General features: G+C 39.0%; 2 protein-coding genes across 6 annotated transcripts in view; both read left to right on the forward strand.

The window, feature by feature from the left end:
* Positions 1-5359, forward strand: part of fig4a (FIG4 phosphoinositide 5-phosphatase a) — an 87935-nt gene extending 82576 nt beyond the window's left edge. For all 5 annotated transcript variants that reach the window (XM_088625801.1, XM_088625805.1, XM_088625802.1 and 2 more), the window contains one exon: positions 4582-5359. In XM_088625801.1, the coding sequence (XP_088481927.1) occupies positions 4582-4759 (178 nt within the window). In that variant the 3' untranslated portion in view covers positions 4760-5359. The remainder of the gene's footprint in view (positions 1-4581) is intronic.
* Positions 5360-5511: 152 nt separating this feature from the next.
* Positions 5512-13076, forward strand: gpr6 (G protein-coupled receptor 6). Its single transcript, XM_088625806.1, has 2 exons — positions 5512-11058; positions 11690-13076. The coding sequence occupies exon 2, from the start codon at positions 11710-11712 to the stop codon at positions 12691-12693; it is 984 nt and encodes a 327-aa protein (XP_088481932.1). The 5' UTR covers positions 5512-11058; positions 11690-11709; the 3' UTR covers positions 12694-13076.
* The last annotated feature ends 3196 nt before the right edge of the window (positions 13077-16272 follow it).

A 16272-nucleotide genomic window follows, 5' to 3' on the forward strand; every position in this document is an offset into this window, starting at 1 on the left:
TGCAAGCATTACAGTATGATATAGTACAAGGACATCATGCCTGATACTTAATAATAACATCGTTTTAGTTCCATTTACCTTGTTCAACTACCTGTCAGATTTCTTTTTTGTACAATATATTTTATGAAAGCTTGCTTCACATAAGGATAGTACTACCTGACTACTCTTTAGATCTCATTTTATGACTTGACTGTTAAAGAGATACCTTTTGGTTGAAATGAGTATTAAAAATGAGTATTTTTAAAAATCCAAATACAATACAATACAAACTACCATTAATGGTTGAATGTGATTAAACTGAATACCTTTAAGAAGAGTAGTAAACTTTATACTGTAGTTTTGGGTGAAAAGGGAGATGCCCTGCAGTTGTGCAACTATTAAGCACATTGATAGGGAGGTCCTAGTTTGATGGTGTGGTCAGGAGTGTCTAGTGGTGTGTAACTGCAGAGCTCCATTTGTAGTGATGGATGGCACTGTGCAATCACAGTGCTACATTGGTCAAGCTTTGACACCTCATTTGCTGCCCATCCTACAGACTGACCTCAGACTGAATCCCAGCAGGGCAGCACACATCTTGATAAAACTTGTGTAACAACAGCTTTCACATGAGATAAAAATGTGACATTTATGCCTTGGAGGCCCTACTGGTGAGACTTGAAATCTGTTGACCATTTGCAGAATGAGTTTGGGTTCTTGTGTATCTTGGGCTCAGAGTCCAGTGAACAGATGGGGCTGTGCCAAGAGCTGCATGTGAAGAAGTGTTGGTCTTCAGATCACGGGGAACATTTCTGATATATCTTTGTGAAGGAATGACATTGCTTCATAGATTGTGATCAAGACAGATTATTTGCCTATCTGTGCGTACTTGCAAACTGTAAATAACTGCAAGCGTTTTTACAATCGAGTGTTTCTTGTGAGCCAGTGAGGTGCATCCCAATAAATTGTCTTTGTAATAAAACATCGATTGTGCTCATTACGTTTTGTGCCAAACATGCATAGACTGGTTTTGACCTTCTAAAAAAAGTTGCTTTATAGAGATAGATACTGGAACTTACTTCAGCAGTTGCCTTGGCTGCAGTGTAACTTAGAGCATCAGTGGGTATCAAAGCATTTACTTTTAATAGAGAAAAAGATAATGTTGTCTCAGTCATTTTGATTTTGTATGTTTGTTTGAAAGAAATGGGACTTTGTTACCTTGTCCTGATCTGCAGTGTATAGAGATACACATGCCTGTATGATTTATTTATTCAGGTGGGTAGCTGTGTCAGCATGTGTAAGCTGCAAAGGAACAAATAATAGGTTAATTCCATGCTGAAAAGAGAAGAAAGAAAACACAACGTTTTGGCTCTGGAGCCTTCTTCGGGTGATTTATTTATTGCTAATATCACTGAAATGTGAAAGCTTTCTTTTTAAAAAGCTGGCATTTTAAAAATAGGGAAGCAGTTGGTCGTGCTTGAAACCAATAACAACACAATTTGGGTAGCATGGCAGCTTCCGTTTATAAGTGGCTATTTGACAAACTAGTGCAATAGGTAAACTATATAAATACAGTACCTCCGAGAACAAGACATTGTTCGTTGTGCCATAATTTACAAACAGTTCAAATGAAATATCAGAGAAGACGACTGACATGCAGTTGCCTGTATTTTTTCATTATATTAATTTCTAATGTACACTTTAATTTTTGTTTGCTACAACCAACTTTAAGTTGCACTGTATTGAGAGTATGAATAAATTACTGTCTATGAAAGGTAAAGGGAAAATTAATTAAAAAATGCAGACTGAACTAATTTTGCAAATGTATTATTTTAACTGCTTGATTTTATATATTATGTGTCATTTCTTAAGGATGTACACATTTCCTGATTTGTCAAAATCAGTTGCATTACGTATTAATTAAGGATAGAGTGGCAACTACATATAGAAGGAAAATTATAAAATAATTTTTACTTCAACAAATATACTTCTTAAGGCTGAGTGCGTTCAGCTCAATTAACCCTACCCTGCGAAACCTTGTTTTAAAGTGCTTTTCACAAAGTCAAAGTGACATGGTCAAATTATGTTTTAAAGTTAAACAAGAAGAGTGTGAAAAATAGCATTAGGCTTTATATCGACAACTGATATAGAACACCAAGCCCCTGTCTTCATTGAAAAACACAATATTTTGCAATAGATGTATATAATGATACAAAAATGTAAGTCTATACCACAGTGATGTCCAAATGATTGGTTTTCTCTTAGCATTGTTAAATAACACCTTTTGAGGTTTCTCTTTTATTTAATTATCTTTAAAAATCACATACAGAAAACCCGTTTATTCTGTGGGATTTTGCTTCTGCATCTGTTCTCTTGGCTAACTGTTCCCAGGATATATGAAATAGATTATCTTCCTCTAAAAGTCTTTGAGACACAATTTGCAAGTGAAAAATAAACTTCTTTACAATCACAATAAGTGTAAGACACCTAGCTATTTAGCTATGAAACCAGTGGCTCTTGGCATAGCCTTGCTGTTGGCAGTAAGTAGGCTAGTTATTCCTTTTATACAGATGGGCAAGTGTGGTATATTCCCGAACTGACTTTTGTTTCATAAATTGGTTTTCCATCTATTCGTTGATCTTATATTAGGTAGTGACAGTGTAGACTGATGTTACTAATGAGAGCTAAATCCCTGTGGCAGCTATGCAAGACCTTCTGTCTGACTGTAGAGAATCCATTCTTACATCTGATTGACAGGCACAAACCTTTAGCAGTGAGATTAAACATGCTGTGGCAGGATGGCCCTGCAGCCAGAGCAGTGTTCCCAGGAGGGGCCATTCAAGGCCAACGGTACCTCCCTGAGGAGCAGGACACTTGCGTTGCACCGTGGCTTGTCATTTGAGAATATACACTTCATTGAATACTGAAGTGGAATTGGCCCCAGCTGCACAACCACGCAGGATGTGCATAAAGACGCCATTCAGGAAAGAGAGCGGCCAAACCTCGGGCAGGGGCACCTGATCCAAGCCAGCATACCGTTGAAAGGAGATGGCAGTTTTGTGCAAAGATGCATTTCTGCACAAGAGTACCACATGGTTGGCACTGGACAGATGTGTGGAAAAGGAGTGTTCTTTGCCTTGTCTGACCATGACATCAGGCGAGCCAGGAAACAGTAGCTGTGGACGGAGACGCTCTTGGTTAAGGAGCGGAACTGCTTTCCTCCCGATGGCAGATATATCTGGGGCAGAAGAGGGGACAATGTGAGGAAATCTGCAGTAAAGTTTAAAGAGCGGACAGAGAGGTAGATTCTTTTTCCTTCCCCTAAACTCACAAGCAGTTTGGGAATGAAGGAAGAGACTAGTCTAGTTCTTGGGTCTCTGATAGATCTTCAGTTGAAGAAAAGGAGATGCCAGCTCAGCCACCGAGTGAGAGAGAGGCAGGTAGCAAGAGTGCCCTCTTTACAACAGGAGGTAGGAAGCAGACAAATCATGAGGGAAGCCCATTGAATACCCGCCAATCTCCAGTCTGATCTCCAGGAAGGAACAGAATGAGAACCGCAACCTTACAGGGGAGGAAAAAAGACACAACGCTGCAAAGTGAAATGGATGTTACGGAAGGTTTTATGTCCAATTCGGGAAGCTACAGGACCCAATGCCTGCAAAACAGGAGATCTAGGGTAGAGATCTGTTATCCTCCCAGAATACAAGGGCTCTTATTCTGTTAATACACCATAACAAGAATCTGGGGAGTCAGGAGATGCAGACTGTGAGAAGACCTGGTGTGAGTGGTGTTGTGCACTACCTGCTGACGCCTGCACTGTCATCATTATGGCCAGCAGAGCAGTTGACTGAGATATGGATTTTTGGAAGGAATGGCATAAAACAGAATATATGATACAGTTTGTAGAAAAAAGATGAGCTTGTAGCAGTGTTTTGTTGTACTTCCCTACTGGACTGTAATTGTGTTATATAAAACTTAAACTTTTCATGCTTAGCCTGAGAATAGATTGTGTATCTTTGTGGTGCCACCAATTCCATTCATGACTTTATTTTTATTTTGTAGTTTGCTGATAGTTAATTTGTTATTCTATATGTTAATACATGGAGAAGCATTTAACTGTTGGTTCGGTTCTGTGTTTCATGGTTTAAGCCTTCGCATTCCCTAAATATTCTCTCAGAAGCTATTTATCCAGAGGGACCTTGACTTATTCTGTTCTGTTTATTCTGTGTAATTTTGGTTCTCTTTTTCTACCTTTCTTTCACAACAGAAAGGTAATGGTCAGTTTTTTTCATAGCCTGGCCTTTCAGTGCAAATGTATTATAAAGCAGAAGCAGTAAATCCCTAGGAAAGAGCATTATTTGCGTGTTTTTGTTATTTTCAGATTTATAAGAGACCATCAACAAAGGAACAGTGAATCCTATGATAGTTTGACTTTTTTGTTTATCCACGTACAGTATATGATTTTCCTTTTAATGGGAGTATATGTGCTTTTGATGAAATTCTAAAAGTTGTGCTCACAATATTTAAGAGAACAGATCCTGCTTTTTTCAATGTATTTTTCCATTCTATAATGAAAACTTTTTTTTTTACTCTCTTTTTTTGCAGGCACCCTGTTTCTTTTTTCTCCCAGGACAGTTTATATGAAGTTCAGCTCCCTAAAGTGGACAAAGAGTCCCGAGAGATCTTTGAGAACCACATCCGGGTGGGTCGAGGCCTGATACAGACACTGTGCAGGGAAGATGTTCTGATGTACAGGGAGTATATCAAGAACAGATACATGTAGCAACAGGACCATGAGTAGAAACAGATCGAGCTCATTCGATTTGCATCTTATTGGCATAAGGCTGCTGATTTGTGTGTGCATGCTCAGCTAAGAATCTTCAGCCCAGCACGCCGTCTATTTTGACATTAAACACCATGGATGTTTTTATATGCCCCATGTCTGGATTCTAGACAGAAGGTCATCATAAGCCACACACGGGTGTGTACAGAAGAGTCTGGCAGTAATTCATCCCAGTGCAAGCACATCAGATCAGTATTCATTCAGCAATCACTTTGGATGAGAAACTGCTAATCTGTGTTGTAGCACTTTAATTATGTAATTGCTATAATTTTGGCTGCTTTTATGTTGTTTAAACAGCAGGGGGATGGGACCTTTTGAAAGTGGTGATTTGAATCTCGGCAGTCAGTAGAGTGTTGGAGCCAGGGTAAAGAATGATTGCTTATGTACACTGTGAATGGCAGTAAATAATTTCTTTACAGGTCACAAATGTAAATGTATCAAAAAACTGCCAAAGAAGATTTATTTCACTTAACTGTATGTATATCTATAAGTTAAATGGAATGTCAATAAAAGTTCATTCTTTAAGACTAAAATTGAAAAGTGCTTATGCAGTGTATGAGTGTGTGTATTGTATATACCATGTTTGTTTAGCTATTTATTTGCATGTACCCATATCACAAACTCCTCTGGCTTCCGATGATTTTTTTCAATGTCTTCACTTTGAGTGTTATCAGATGTGGGGATGTTCTCCACAAACAGACTTCCATTGTATTATTTTAATTTGATTTTGGCATCTACAAATCTACTAATTTGTGCTTTTTTTTTGTCTATTTTGTGTCTCTTTGTGACTATTTAGCGTTGAAGATTAAATAAAACTTCAGTTGGGAAAGCATTTACCCGATTTACATGAAGGCGTCTTTGAATTAAGGTTTTGTACTTGGTATGTTTTATAGAGCTAGCAAACAAACAAAAAAAAAAGGCTTTGCTCCTAGCCCTGAAATGACTTATTCTGCAAGCATAGCACTGCTGAGAAAGACACTTTTGAAAGGTCATCCAGGTTTCTGTTCTGAACCTCTTTCAGAGGGCTTGCAAAACTCATGCTTGGCTGGCAAGCTGTGGAGAGCAGGTGTAAGCCAATGTGAGGAGATGACTTTCCACAATCATGCTGCTAACAGTAATTCGCTGCGTTGTCCTCACCAAAGGAGTCATTGCACCCTGCCTCGTGAGCTGTGAGGATCAAACAGGCTCCTAGAGGTCCTCACTCTTCTGTTTGAAAGCACAGCTTTTTTAATGAATGAACTGCTGAAGCACATCTTAGTAAATGCAGTTGATGGATGGCCACTTTCATCTCAAGTGTAGGTGATGCTGCAGCAGCTGCCAAGGAGACAGATACAGAAGGATCACTTTCTGTGGAATTACATGAAAGGGCAGGGTAAGAGTTCTAGCATAGTGGGAGGAGCGTTGGGTCTACAGGGCATTTCATTTTTTAACTTAATTGTTTCAGAGAGAAAATGATGATAAACAGAAGGATTCACACAAAAAAAGACTGTAGTTTGCTCAATTTTTCAAAAGAGATTTTTTTTTTGTGCCATAAAGGCATATTCTTTACCCTTATATCTCAAGTGTGCTAAAACCGTACAAACATTTATCCCCCATGAAATGTTGTGCTGTTCAAAGACTTCATTCCCACTGAAGAAAACATTATTGAGTCTGAAATATTGCAATAGCCTGTAGAAAGAAAACAAATCCTATTTTTTGCAAGTCATGTTAATCTGAAAGTATAGCTAAGCAATTGCATTATACCTATGTCCATTTCCTGTATTTCATTGCTCCCAGACCGCTTAGAAACCCACTCAGTCCTAGCCAGAGTTTCGATACGAGGCTTTATAAAAAGTGATTTTATCAGGTGTTCGATATTAGCAATGACTTGTTTACCACCTTGACCACATCGAGGCAAGAAAGAGCGTGGTCAAGTGCTGCACATGTCAATCTTGTTCTAACAAGCTTATCTAATTCTCGCCCCTCTCCTTTCCTCCTGCTGAAGCTAAAATGAAAGACAGGACTGAAATGAGCACGTACATCAAAGCCATCGTGGGAGATGTGCAGTGTAAATGTTAGAGATCATAAATGCTGGACTGGTTACAGCCATATCCGTTTTTATGTCCAGCAGTGAAACATTGTCAGTAGCCGGTCTGTTTTTGGTTGGGATGTACTGTTTGTATTTGGTTTTTAACTGCATTCTGCACCGGCCTTGTGTCATTGTGACATGTTCGTTGAAAAGGAATAACTGTTATTTGGAGATTATTTACAGATCTGAAAACAGGAGCTGCCCTATGCATGGCAGGGTTTGTGAGTTGAAAAGGTAATGTTGAAAGTAAAGCAAATTGCGGTGTTCAGTGTAAAATGCAGAAATATGAATATAGCACATTAACAGTCCAAAGCAAAAGATATTTTTGCAAAAGACCTCTAAATCATGTTTCCGTTGTCTGTGTCTGAGAAATGAAAATGAATATTTACATCTACTGTTGAAGTTATATTGAAAATTCCTTTCTCCAGAGGACATACAAGAAGCAACCAGGGTTGCTAGGATACCAGGAGGCTATCTGAAACAGTGACTAGAATATTACAGGGTTGAGGTATTGTACTAAAACAAACATTAGCAACAATTCTAATACCGAGATAGAAGCTTAGGTTTGTTTCAAAACTGTAAATTACAACTAAACAACAAGAAAATTATGTGAATATAGAAATAAGTCAACAAATCACTAGCACCTATTGTGAAAAAGCAGTAGCATATTATTTTATGTAAAATAATATATAATCCTTCAAATGAGGTAGAAATTATCCTGACTAATTTACACTTGATTCATATGAGACTGTATGTCATTGTTACTTTTTACAAGCATTGCAGATCACTGCCAACAAGAACAGGCAGACAACATTTTGAAGTAAAAGAACTCTTGATGAAATTGTGTTGCAGACTCTGCTACCTACACCTTTTTCGCAGTCCTTATTTCACCATTTCCTCAACTCATCTTCGTCCTTTCACGTCCTCGCCTGTTCCTGAGCTCCACTCAGCCAGAGCTAAGCAGTATTCAAATTAACAGAAATGGAGGAGCTCTAAATTGGTACTGTATCTGCCTTGGTCCTCCATCTCAATTTTCTCATATCCTTCTTGTCAGAACTCACCTCTGCCACACTTTCCTATTTTCCATCTGTCATCCAGTCTCTAGTCACCAACCCCTGCCCCTACTGTACCTTGTTTCAGTCTCTCTCTCTCTCCCTCCTGTCGTACCATTCTTTCTCTACCCCCTCTCCATTTTCCCCACTTCCAAAGCCTGTTCATTCTCCACCATCCCCCCTCAGTGGAGTGAGGTAGCCACAGACCTCAGAATTACCCTCGGAAATGGGGACGGCTCAGTCCTTGAACACCTTTGTTACCTGATGAGTCTAAGACCCACCTGTTTAGACAACAGCTCTAACCAGTCACCTCTCAACTACATCCTTCGCTGTCTCTTATACTGGGTTGCTTTAATGTTTTTAGTTCTAATATTGATAGTATGATTTCTTATTCTTCATAAGTATGGAGCACATACCAACAGAGTGCCTGTTACTATTTTGAATTTACACTTCCTACAATACATATGTATATACTGTATGCTTGATGTTTTTTGAGAAGGCATTTGTTGCACTTGCATTGCAGTTGTCAACTCCATGCTTGCATTAATGTCAGTTTATTTTATTGTACTTACCTGTTCATCACATTTGTTTCCCTTGCACTTATAATGTTTTCATATAAAACTTGATGACACTGCAGGTCATCCAGAGTGTGTACAGAGTTTTAATTTTTCAGCAAAGCTTATATGCAGTTTGCTCCCAGCAGCCCTAATACATCTGAATTCTGAACTGATTTTTTTTTGCTGCATTACATCAGAATATATTGTTGAAACAATATTGAAACTGAAACTCTAGACATATTAAAAGGCCTGATAGTATCCACAAAAAAGATGTGATCAGTGAGACAGTGTATTTAGAAATTACTTTTTTATTATTAATTTTGATCATCACTATAACATGATGCAGTGTAACCAAAATAAAAGTGGAAGTGATTGGCACTCTGGTTTTTAGAATTTTATATATTCATGTCTTAACAATAAATTATTCTCATTCTCTACAGTTCTTTTAAAACAAAAAGAATATTGACTACAGTTCTACATGTGTGACTTCTAAAGTAAGAGGTCTTTGACTAAATTACTGTAGGTCTTGTGGGGTTTTTTTCCTGGTGGGTGTGGATTTGAGATTTGCACTTGGTCCATGCATTTCCCCTGCTGTATCACACACCCTGCTCCTTATTAATGAAGTTATACATTACCATTACTTTGTTTTCCAACTCCACTCCCTACTTCACTTTTTCAGATGCCTCATAGAACTAAAAGACAATTTGGGGACATAAGACTGAGTTATCCAATCACAATCAGACCAACTCAACATGATTCCTGGTCTTATTCTGTATTCCAACTTAAGAAATACAGTAGAGTTTTCTTGCATGGAACGGAATCATTTCTTCGTGAGCCATTCAGGAATACTGTACTATACATACATTAAGTACAGTACTGTTCTTATTTCTTACCTAAGCTGTCCACTACCACCAGCTAAGGCAAAACTAACTCTTGTCCTCACATTGTAACATAACTCAATACCTCCATTGCTGTGTAGTCAGTGTTCATAGCCCAGAAGTAAAACTGAGGATGGTTCACTGTTGTCTGGGTAACATCCTGTTCATTCTGGCAAGAGCTGCCCGCCTACTAAACAACTGTAGTGAGAATGTCTCAGAGAAGGAACAGCAATCTTTCAGGATGTGCGTGAGGTTAATGCCAGGTACACAGGAAAAGGCAACTGGAGTGCAGAGAGCAGGAACAGGAAGCAGAGGCTCAGCTGAAACACACAGGATTTGGTGACCAAGAAGCAAAGTACAAAAGATGTTAGAGCAGAAGAGACACACAACAAAGAGAATCCTGTGGGGGTATAGGAATAAGATTTAAAGTCATTACTGCTTTTCTGCCACATCATTTTTAGACCCCGTGTGTAAGGATTTTGAAGCTATCCCCAGCAAAGTGAAACACTAAAAAGGACTGATACTGGTGAAGGATAGCGCACTATGTCCAACTATCCGAACTTTAAATACAGATGACACAGGCAACTTAGATTGGTTTAAGGAGTAGGAGGTGTCATTTGATGAATCAATATTAGCCTTCTGTACCCCACAGAATTTTCAGTCCCACAGTCGCTTGCCTGGAGAGTCATATGCTCTTTGCAGAGCGACGGAAAGGGCTTTCCTCCTTCTTCATGTAGCTGATAATAACCCAGCTTTTCAGTTCCAAACCGATTGTTTAAACTGTATGGGGAACAGGGGGCACTGGGTACCTCACTCTGTTAAAACACTGGAGTAGATAAGCGTAAGTTTGAAAAGTAAAGTCCTGTTTCTATTGAAATACTGTCATCTTTCTTGATCTGTTATTATAGGTTTTCTTTATTTCTGAATATTTCAGCCTCTTGTACCGCATTTAAGTTGCCCAAATCGAGCAGCTTTATTCAGTTAATACCGCAATGCATTTGCTTATTTTCAATAGCCAAGATATTATAAAAACACTTAGAAATGCGCTATTCTGAACATTAGTTCACTGTCAGTCTTGAAACGTGTCCTAAGGGAAGCCAGCAACGCCAAATGTGTAATGCGTTTTGCCATATACTTCAACTGTAACGAAGCCTGAATTTATTAACACAGCCATTTGTGTATTTACATCACGTGGACTTCTCCTGTGCAAATTTGCCGACTTTGATAACAATAATCACTTAAAGTGATGGGTGTGTTCTAAATCCTAAATTAAATTCTTAGAAAATGTGAATACCGCAGCTGCAGCACCGAAATTAATTCCCTAGAGAATCAATCTTCATCGTGTTTTTCCCATCTTCTTATAGCTATTTTTCTTAACGACCATGTGATCGCAAGGCGCTTTCCAGATTCTCTCCGTGCATTGCATTTGACGTCATTAGGGTTTATTAGCAGTCTGAGCACAGACACCAACATCAGTAACACTCCATTCTCCTTTCCACTCGGTGAAGAGTCTGCAGTCCCACTCTTCGCACTCCCCTTCTCTCATGCATGGTTACAGTATTTTGAATGCGGGATGCCTCCATTACTCAAAAACAGACTCTACGGCAGTTCATGAAAAAAATCCGCTGTTACTTGAAGCATCAAAGAACTTTATGAAATTCTACGTTTACATGTGCAAAACCAGGTAAGAAATGAATCCGTTATATTGTTCAAGTGTGTAGAACAAATGCATTTGCGATGTATTTTTATCTTATTAAAATAACTGCTTATAACTACATTGCTTATAATGTTTCGATTGCTAATGAGACCTTTGATTTATAAAATGCTGGAGCCCTGGCTGAACAGTTTCAGCACCATGGCTAGCGCTGTTGGTGTTTAGTTGGTTTTGACGCCTTTATGCAATTCCACGCATTAATAGAAAGCATTGTTTTGTTTTTGTTTTCCTGCTTCCTCTTTAAGTTAAAAATAAAATTAAAAATCTTTACATCTACTTTGTTTACTAATACTACATAGTTCATAATACTTTAGGAAAGCAAAATCTAGAGAAACGAGTATTTACTATTAGTGTTTACATTTTACTATGACTGCATTATCATCTACTGAACAGGTTTGAAGCATTCTGTCGACTCTGCCGTAACTTTTACCTTTAAACAGTTCAAAACGGTCATTGCCACTTTGTTTCAAAGTCTTAACATTGGCAGTGTTTGTTTATAATGACCAGTTTCTCGAAACATGGTCATCTCAACTTTGGCACGCCCCTGGTGAACTGAATTTAGAAAGTAACCTTGTTTCTTGGTTTTTATTTCTTTCTCTAGGATCGGCTTACTTTGAAGAGATGAATGGAAGCCTGGCGTCAAATGAAACGGCAGCGCCAGCCCCGTGGATAGAAGCTACCGATGGCAACAGCACCTTGGAGCTTTCTTCTGAGCTGCTGGACTTCGCCATTAACCCCTGGGACATCATGCTGTGCATATCAGGAACTGTGATTGCCTGCGAAAATGCGATTGTTGTTGCCATAATATTTTATACGCCGACATTAAGAACACCCATGTTTGTGCTAATCGGGAGTCTTGCGACTGCAGATCTCTTGGCAGGAATGGGATTGATATTGAACTTCGTATTCCAGTATTTAATTCCCTCCGAAACTATCAGCCTCATCACAGTAGGGTTTCTAGTGGCCTCTTTCACTGCCTCGATCAGCAGCCTACTGGCTATTACGGTTGACCGCTACTTCTCTCTTTACAACGCGCTGACTTACTTCTCGGAAAGGACAGTACTCTACATCCACATGATGCTAGTCATTACCTGGGGCGTATCCTTGTGTCTGGGCCTCCTGCCCATTCTGGGATGGAACTGTCTGGACGAGCCACTGTCCTGCAGTATTGTCAAACCTTTGACCAAAAGCAACGTGACTTTGTTGGCAATCTTATTCTTTGTTATATTTATGATCATGCTACATCTGTACTTCAAGATCTGCAAAATAGTGTGCAGGCACGCCCACCAGATTGCTCTCCAACAGCACTTCTTCACTGCTTCGCACTATGTGGCCACAAAAAAAGGCGTCTCGACTCTTGCCATTATTTTAGGGACTTTTGGAGCGAGCTGGCTCCCTTTTGCCATTTACTGTCTCGTTGGCGAACGCGACTATCCACCTGTATACACTTACGCTACTCTTTTACCAGCTACTTACAACTCCATGATCAATCCTATAATTTATGCTTACAGGAACCAGGAGATCCAAAGATCAATCTTCGTTCTCTTCTGTGGTTGTTTTCAAACTAATGTGTCTTATCGTTCAAGATCTCCAAGTGAAGTCTAAGTGACCTGTGTTGGCTTGTAACTGTGTTGCACAGCGACAATCTGCTTTTCGATTCATTGTGCCTGCTAGAGTTTAAGACGAAACGTGTAAAGAGGTGTATCGCATTGGCACTTTACCTTAGTGTACTTCTGAGGGCAGAGAAAGGTCAAAATTACTGTGAACGAAGTAGTTTTCTTGAATCGTACATTTGCGATGTGAATGTATTCTAAATACTACTAAAAAAGGAAGCACTTTATTTTCTTAACTGCCAAAACAGTGTTGAATACCTGTAAAACGTCGTACTTCGTACTTGCCAATACTGATGGTCCGTTTTGCATTTTGTAAAATTGCCAATATATGTATATTTTATACGAAACGGAAATAAAAGCAAAAGGCTGAAATTCCTTTGCCTCGAGTGTGTAATTTACTCTTTAAATGCTGAAACCTTCGTTTGAATTTTAATTACCCTTAACCATCTGAACATTTGGAAGCCAATAAATATCGCTGTGTAGCTCAACAAGATCTTAAACAGGTGTCATCACGGCTGTCTGTTCTTTTTTGTTGATATTTTATTTTAACCCCAGTACCGTGCGTGTGCCGAATTTACTGCAGGAAAGAAGGTTTTATCACAGATTGCACGCAAATACCTATGTTTTCGATCCATCAACATTAGACGTCAGAGGATGCCCAGTACATACACTAGTGTACACGTTTATATTTCTTTGTATGTGTAAGGAATATGACAGGAATGTTTAGCTGAATATTTATGCATTCGCTTTAAAAATATTAGGTCCAGTTCTGGATGAATGAAAGCGCATCAAAGTCACCCGTACTACAGTATATCAAAATAACCACGCCAATATATTGAATTCAGTTGTGCTCCTTGATTTAAGAAATAAGAAAAAAGAGCGGTTAGTTTGTCTTCATTTCTGTTGGCCAATTTTATCGATAGTTGTAAGTACAGACGTTTTAATCTGTTGAGGAGTGTATAACTGACGTCAGCAGAGCTGGAGAACGCTGCCTCTCATTTGAAAGCAGTGTGTGATCTGCAGGGAAACCTGAACGGAATACCTAACACCTGAATGCTACACGCCGTTAGGGGGTATTGTAGTCAGATACAACTACAAAAGAAAAAAAAAGAAAAAAATGTTTTTTGACGAAATGAATTCAATCAGATATTCTCATTGAAGCTCGATTTACGGAACTTGCAAATTTCTGTTTTTGTGAACCTCCTGATCTTGATGAGTTTAAGTCTGTCCTAAACAGAACAAAGTAAGGACAGAGCCGTGCAACACAACAGTTGTGCAGACAGCTAAATAAAAGTGGTATGTGTTTACAAAGTCAGTTGGCTGATTCAGATGACAGTGGAGCCTGAATCAAAACAAGCTGGTCCACATATAAATGGGAACGTATGTCTATGGACTGCCACAGTGGGCACTGGACCTTTTCAGTTCCTGTACACTATATCCTTCCATTCATTTGAGCCACTGTGGCCTTAAATATCAGTACCTCCAGTATCACCAAGTGGTGTCTTCTTAGTGTACGAAGGGTAGAAACCAACTTCATGTAATGACAGGGGACAGCTGCAAGTGGTGATGGTGGACCTGTAGGTGGCCCTATTCTCTCGGGACCAGAATTTTCACTGAATTGCCCCAACTCAGTCCTTTGGAGGAGACATTAAAGAGGGACCCCAACCACTTGTGGTTATTAATAGATCCAAGGGAATTGTTCGTAACATTATGGGTGACAAGCCATCATACATAACCCCATTCTGGGTGGCTGCCATGTATTATGAGTACTAAAATAGGAACAAAACATCAGAAAGGGTTATGGATTGGAAAATGTGTGTGATTTATAAAATTCACACAATGCTATACTGTACTCATATTAACATCACACGGAAGAAAGTTGTATCTGTTAAACATAATTGAATGCCACACAACAAGAGCCCTTAAGTATCCCTTTAAGTAAAACTCAATAAAAACAAATATACAATGAAATTCTAGCCTTTGGAAGAGTAACAAAGCCTCTGGAAATGTACAGTAAAAAGGTCTCTGTAGGTGTACTGTCTCCCTGGGGTATAAAAGGTGGTAACACACAGAATAGTGGTAACGCACGTCAATAGTATGTACCATCAAGTTGACGACTACAGGCAAGCAGTCGTAAAAAAAGTAAGTAAAAAAATGGAACAAAACAAGGATAAAACAGTGCGACACAACAACTGTACAGACAGCTAAATAAAACTAAGGGATGTCTATAAAAGAATTTACAAAAAGCTGAATCCACCACTTTCCACTGTAGTGTCCATTATTAATAATTATAAATCTTCAATACACACTGGTACTTTTAGGATACAAAGTATTGAACACTGTCATTCAAAGTCACCTGCACGATGTGACATTCATTGCTGGTTGCAAGTATAAAGCATCTTCTAAGGTCAAATCATGAAAAGAGGATACTCAAACTTGCCAAAAAATCTTTTGTCTCATTTCAAAGATATCTCATGGTCAGATTAAATGAAAATTGAGCTTCTTGAACGTGGTCATTAATGTTTTGTTTGGCAAAAAAAGCTGAAGCTGGTGAGAAAAGCCCAATGTAAAATCTTGTGGAGTTTTTTTTTAATACTTTGGGGTTCTTCTGCATCTACATATCCTGGACTCCCTGTCAAGATAAGGAGATAATAAACTCCAACATGAATCTGGGCATTTTAGCCAGGCTCCTGCTTTTTCTGTGAGGAAGCTCAGGTTTGGTCCCTAATAGCTGTTCCAACTTAACAATGATCCAAAGCATGCATTCATATCAACACAGGAATGGTTAATTGCACACAGATTTTTTTTCACACAATCTCTCAATCTCTTGATGTTAAATCAGCAGAATATTTAAGATTCTAACTCCAGATGAAAGGTCACAAATGGAAACTGAAGGGCCTCAAGGACTTTGAGCAATTCTACATGGAGGAATGATCAAATTCTTCGTCTCTGAAGCAAAACCTCCTGAGTGTCATGTATTTTGGACTTAATGATTTAAAACCTTCATAATGACTTTGCTCTGTGAAAAGTTATTAATGTTACTTTATAACATGTTTTGAGCAAGGAACATTATCCAATCTATATCCGGTCTTGTCTTTATTTGATGTTTCTTGCTCCTGTTTCATCGGGGTCTATCACACCCTGGCTGGGAGTGGCTCGCATCAGGAAGCCAGCTAGATGACAACATGTCTCTCTCCCTAATGGCACAATGGCCATTATAACATTATACCATAGGGAGAGAGACATGATGACATGTGGTTTTTCTCACGATAGCTTCCCTCCAGCCAGACCTAAGGCTATGCTTCCTGGCAGTCTTTTCCCACTGGATTAGACATCTCTCTCAGCTGCTATGCTCCAGCCAGTTATCTGGCTCTAATTCCAATCAGCTCTACTCCTACAGTAAGTATCTTTATTCACAGCTGCTTTGCTCTATGGCACTAACTCCTAGAAGCCCTCTTCCAGCCAATTAATCACGGTGCTTTCAAGACAGACCCACGACTCTGGTCCTGTCCACTTGCCTACCTTTCCTTCTTCTGCTCCACTTGGTTTGCTTCACGGAGACACAAAGCCC

The sequence above is a fragment of the Lepisosteus platostomus genome, chromosome 3 (assembly GCF_059453375.1).
Source record: "Lepisosteus platostomus isolate fLepPlt1 chromosome 3, fLepPlt1.hap1, whole genome shotgun sequence".
Lineage (NCBI taxonomy): Eukaryota > Metazoa > Chordata > Actinopteri > Semionotiformes > Lepisosteidae > Lepisosteus > Lepisosteus platostomus.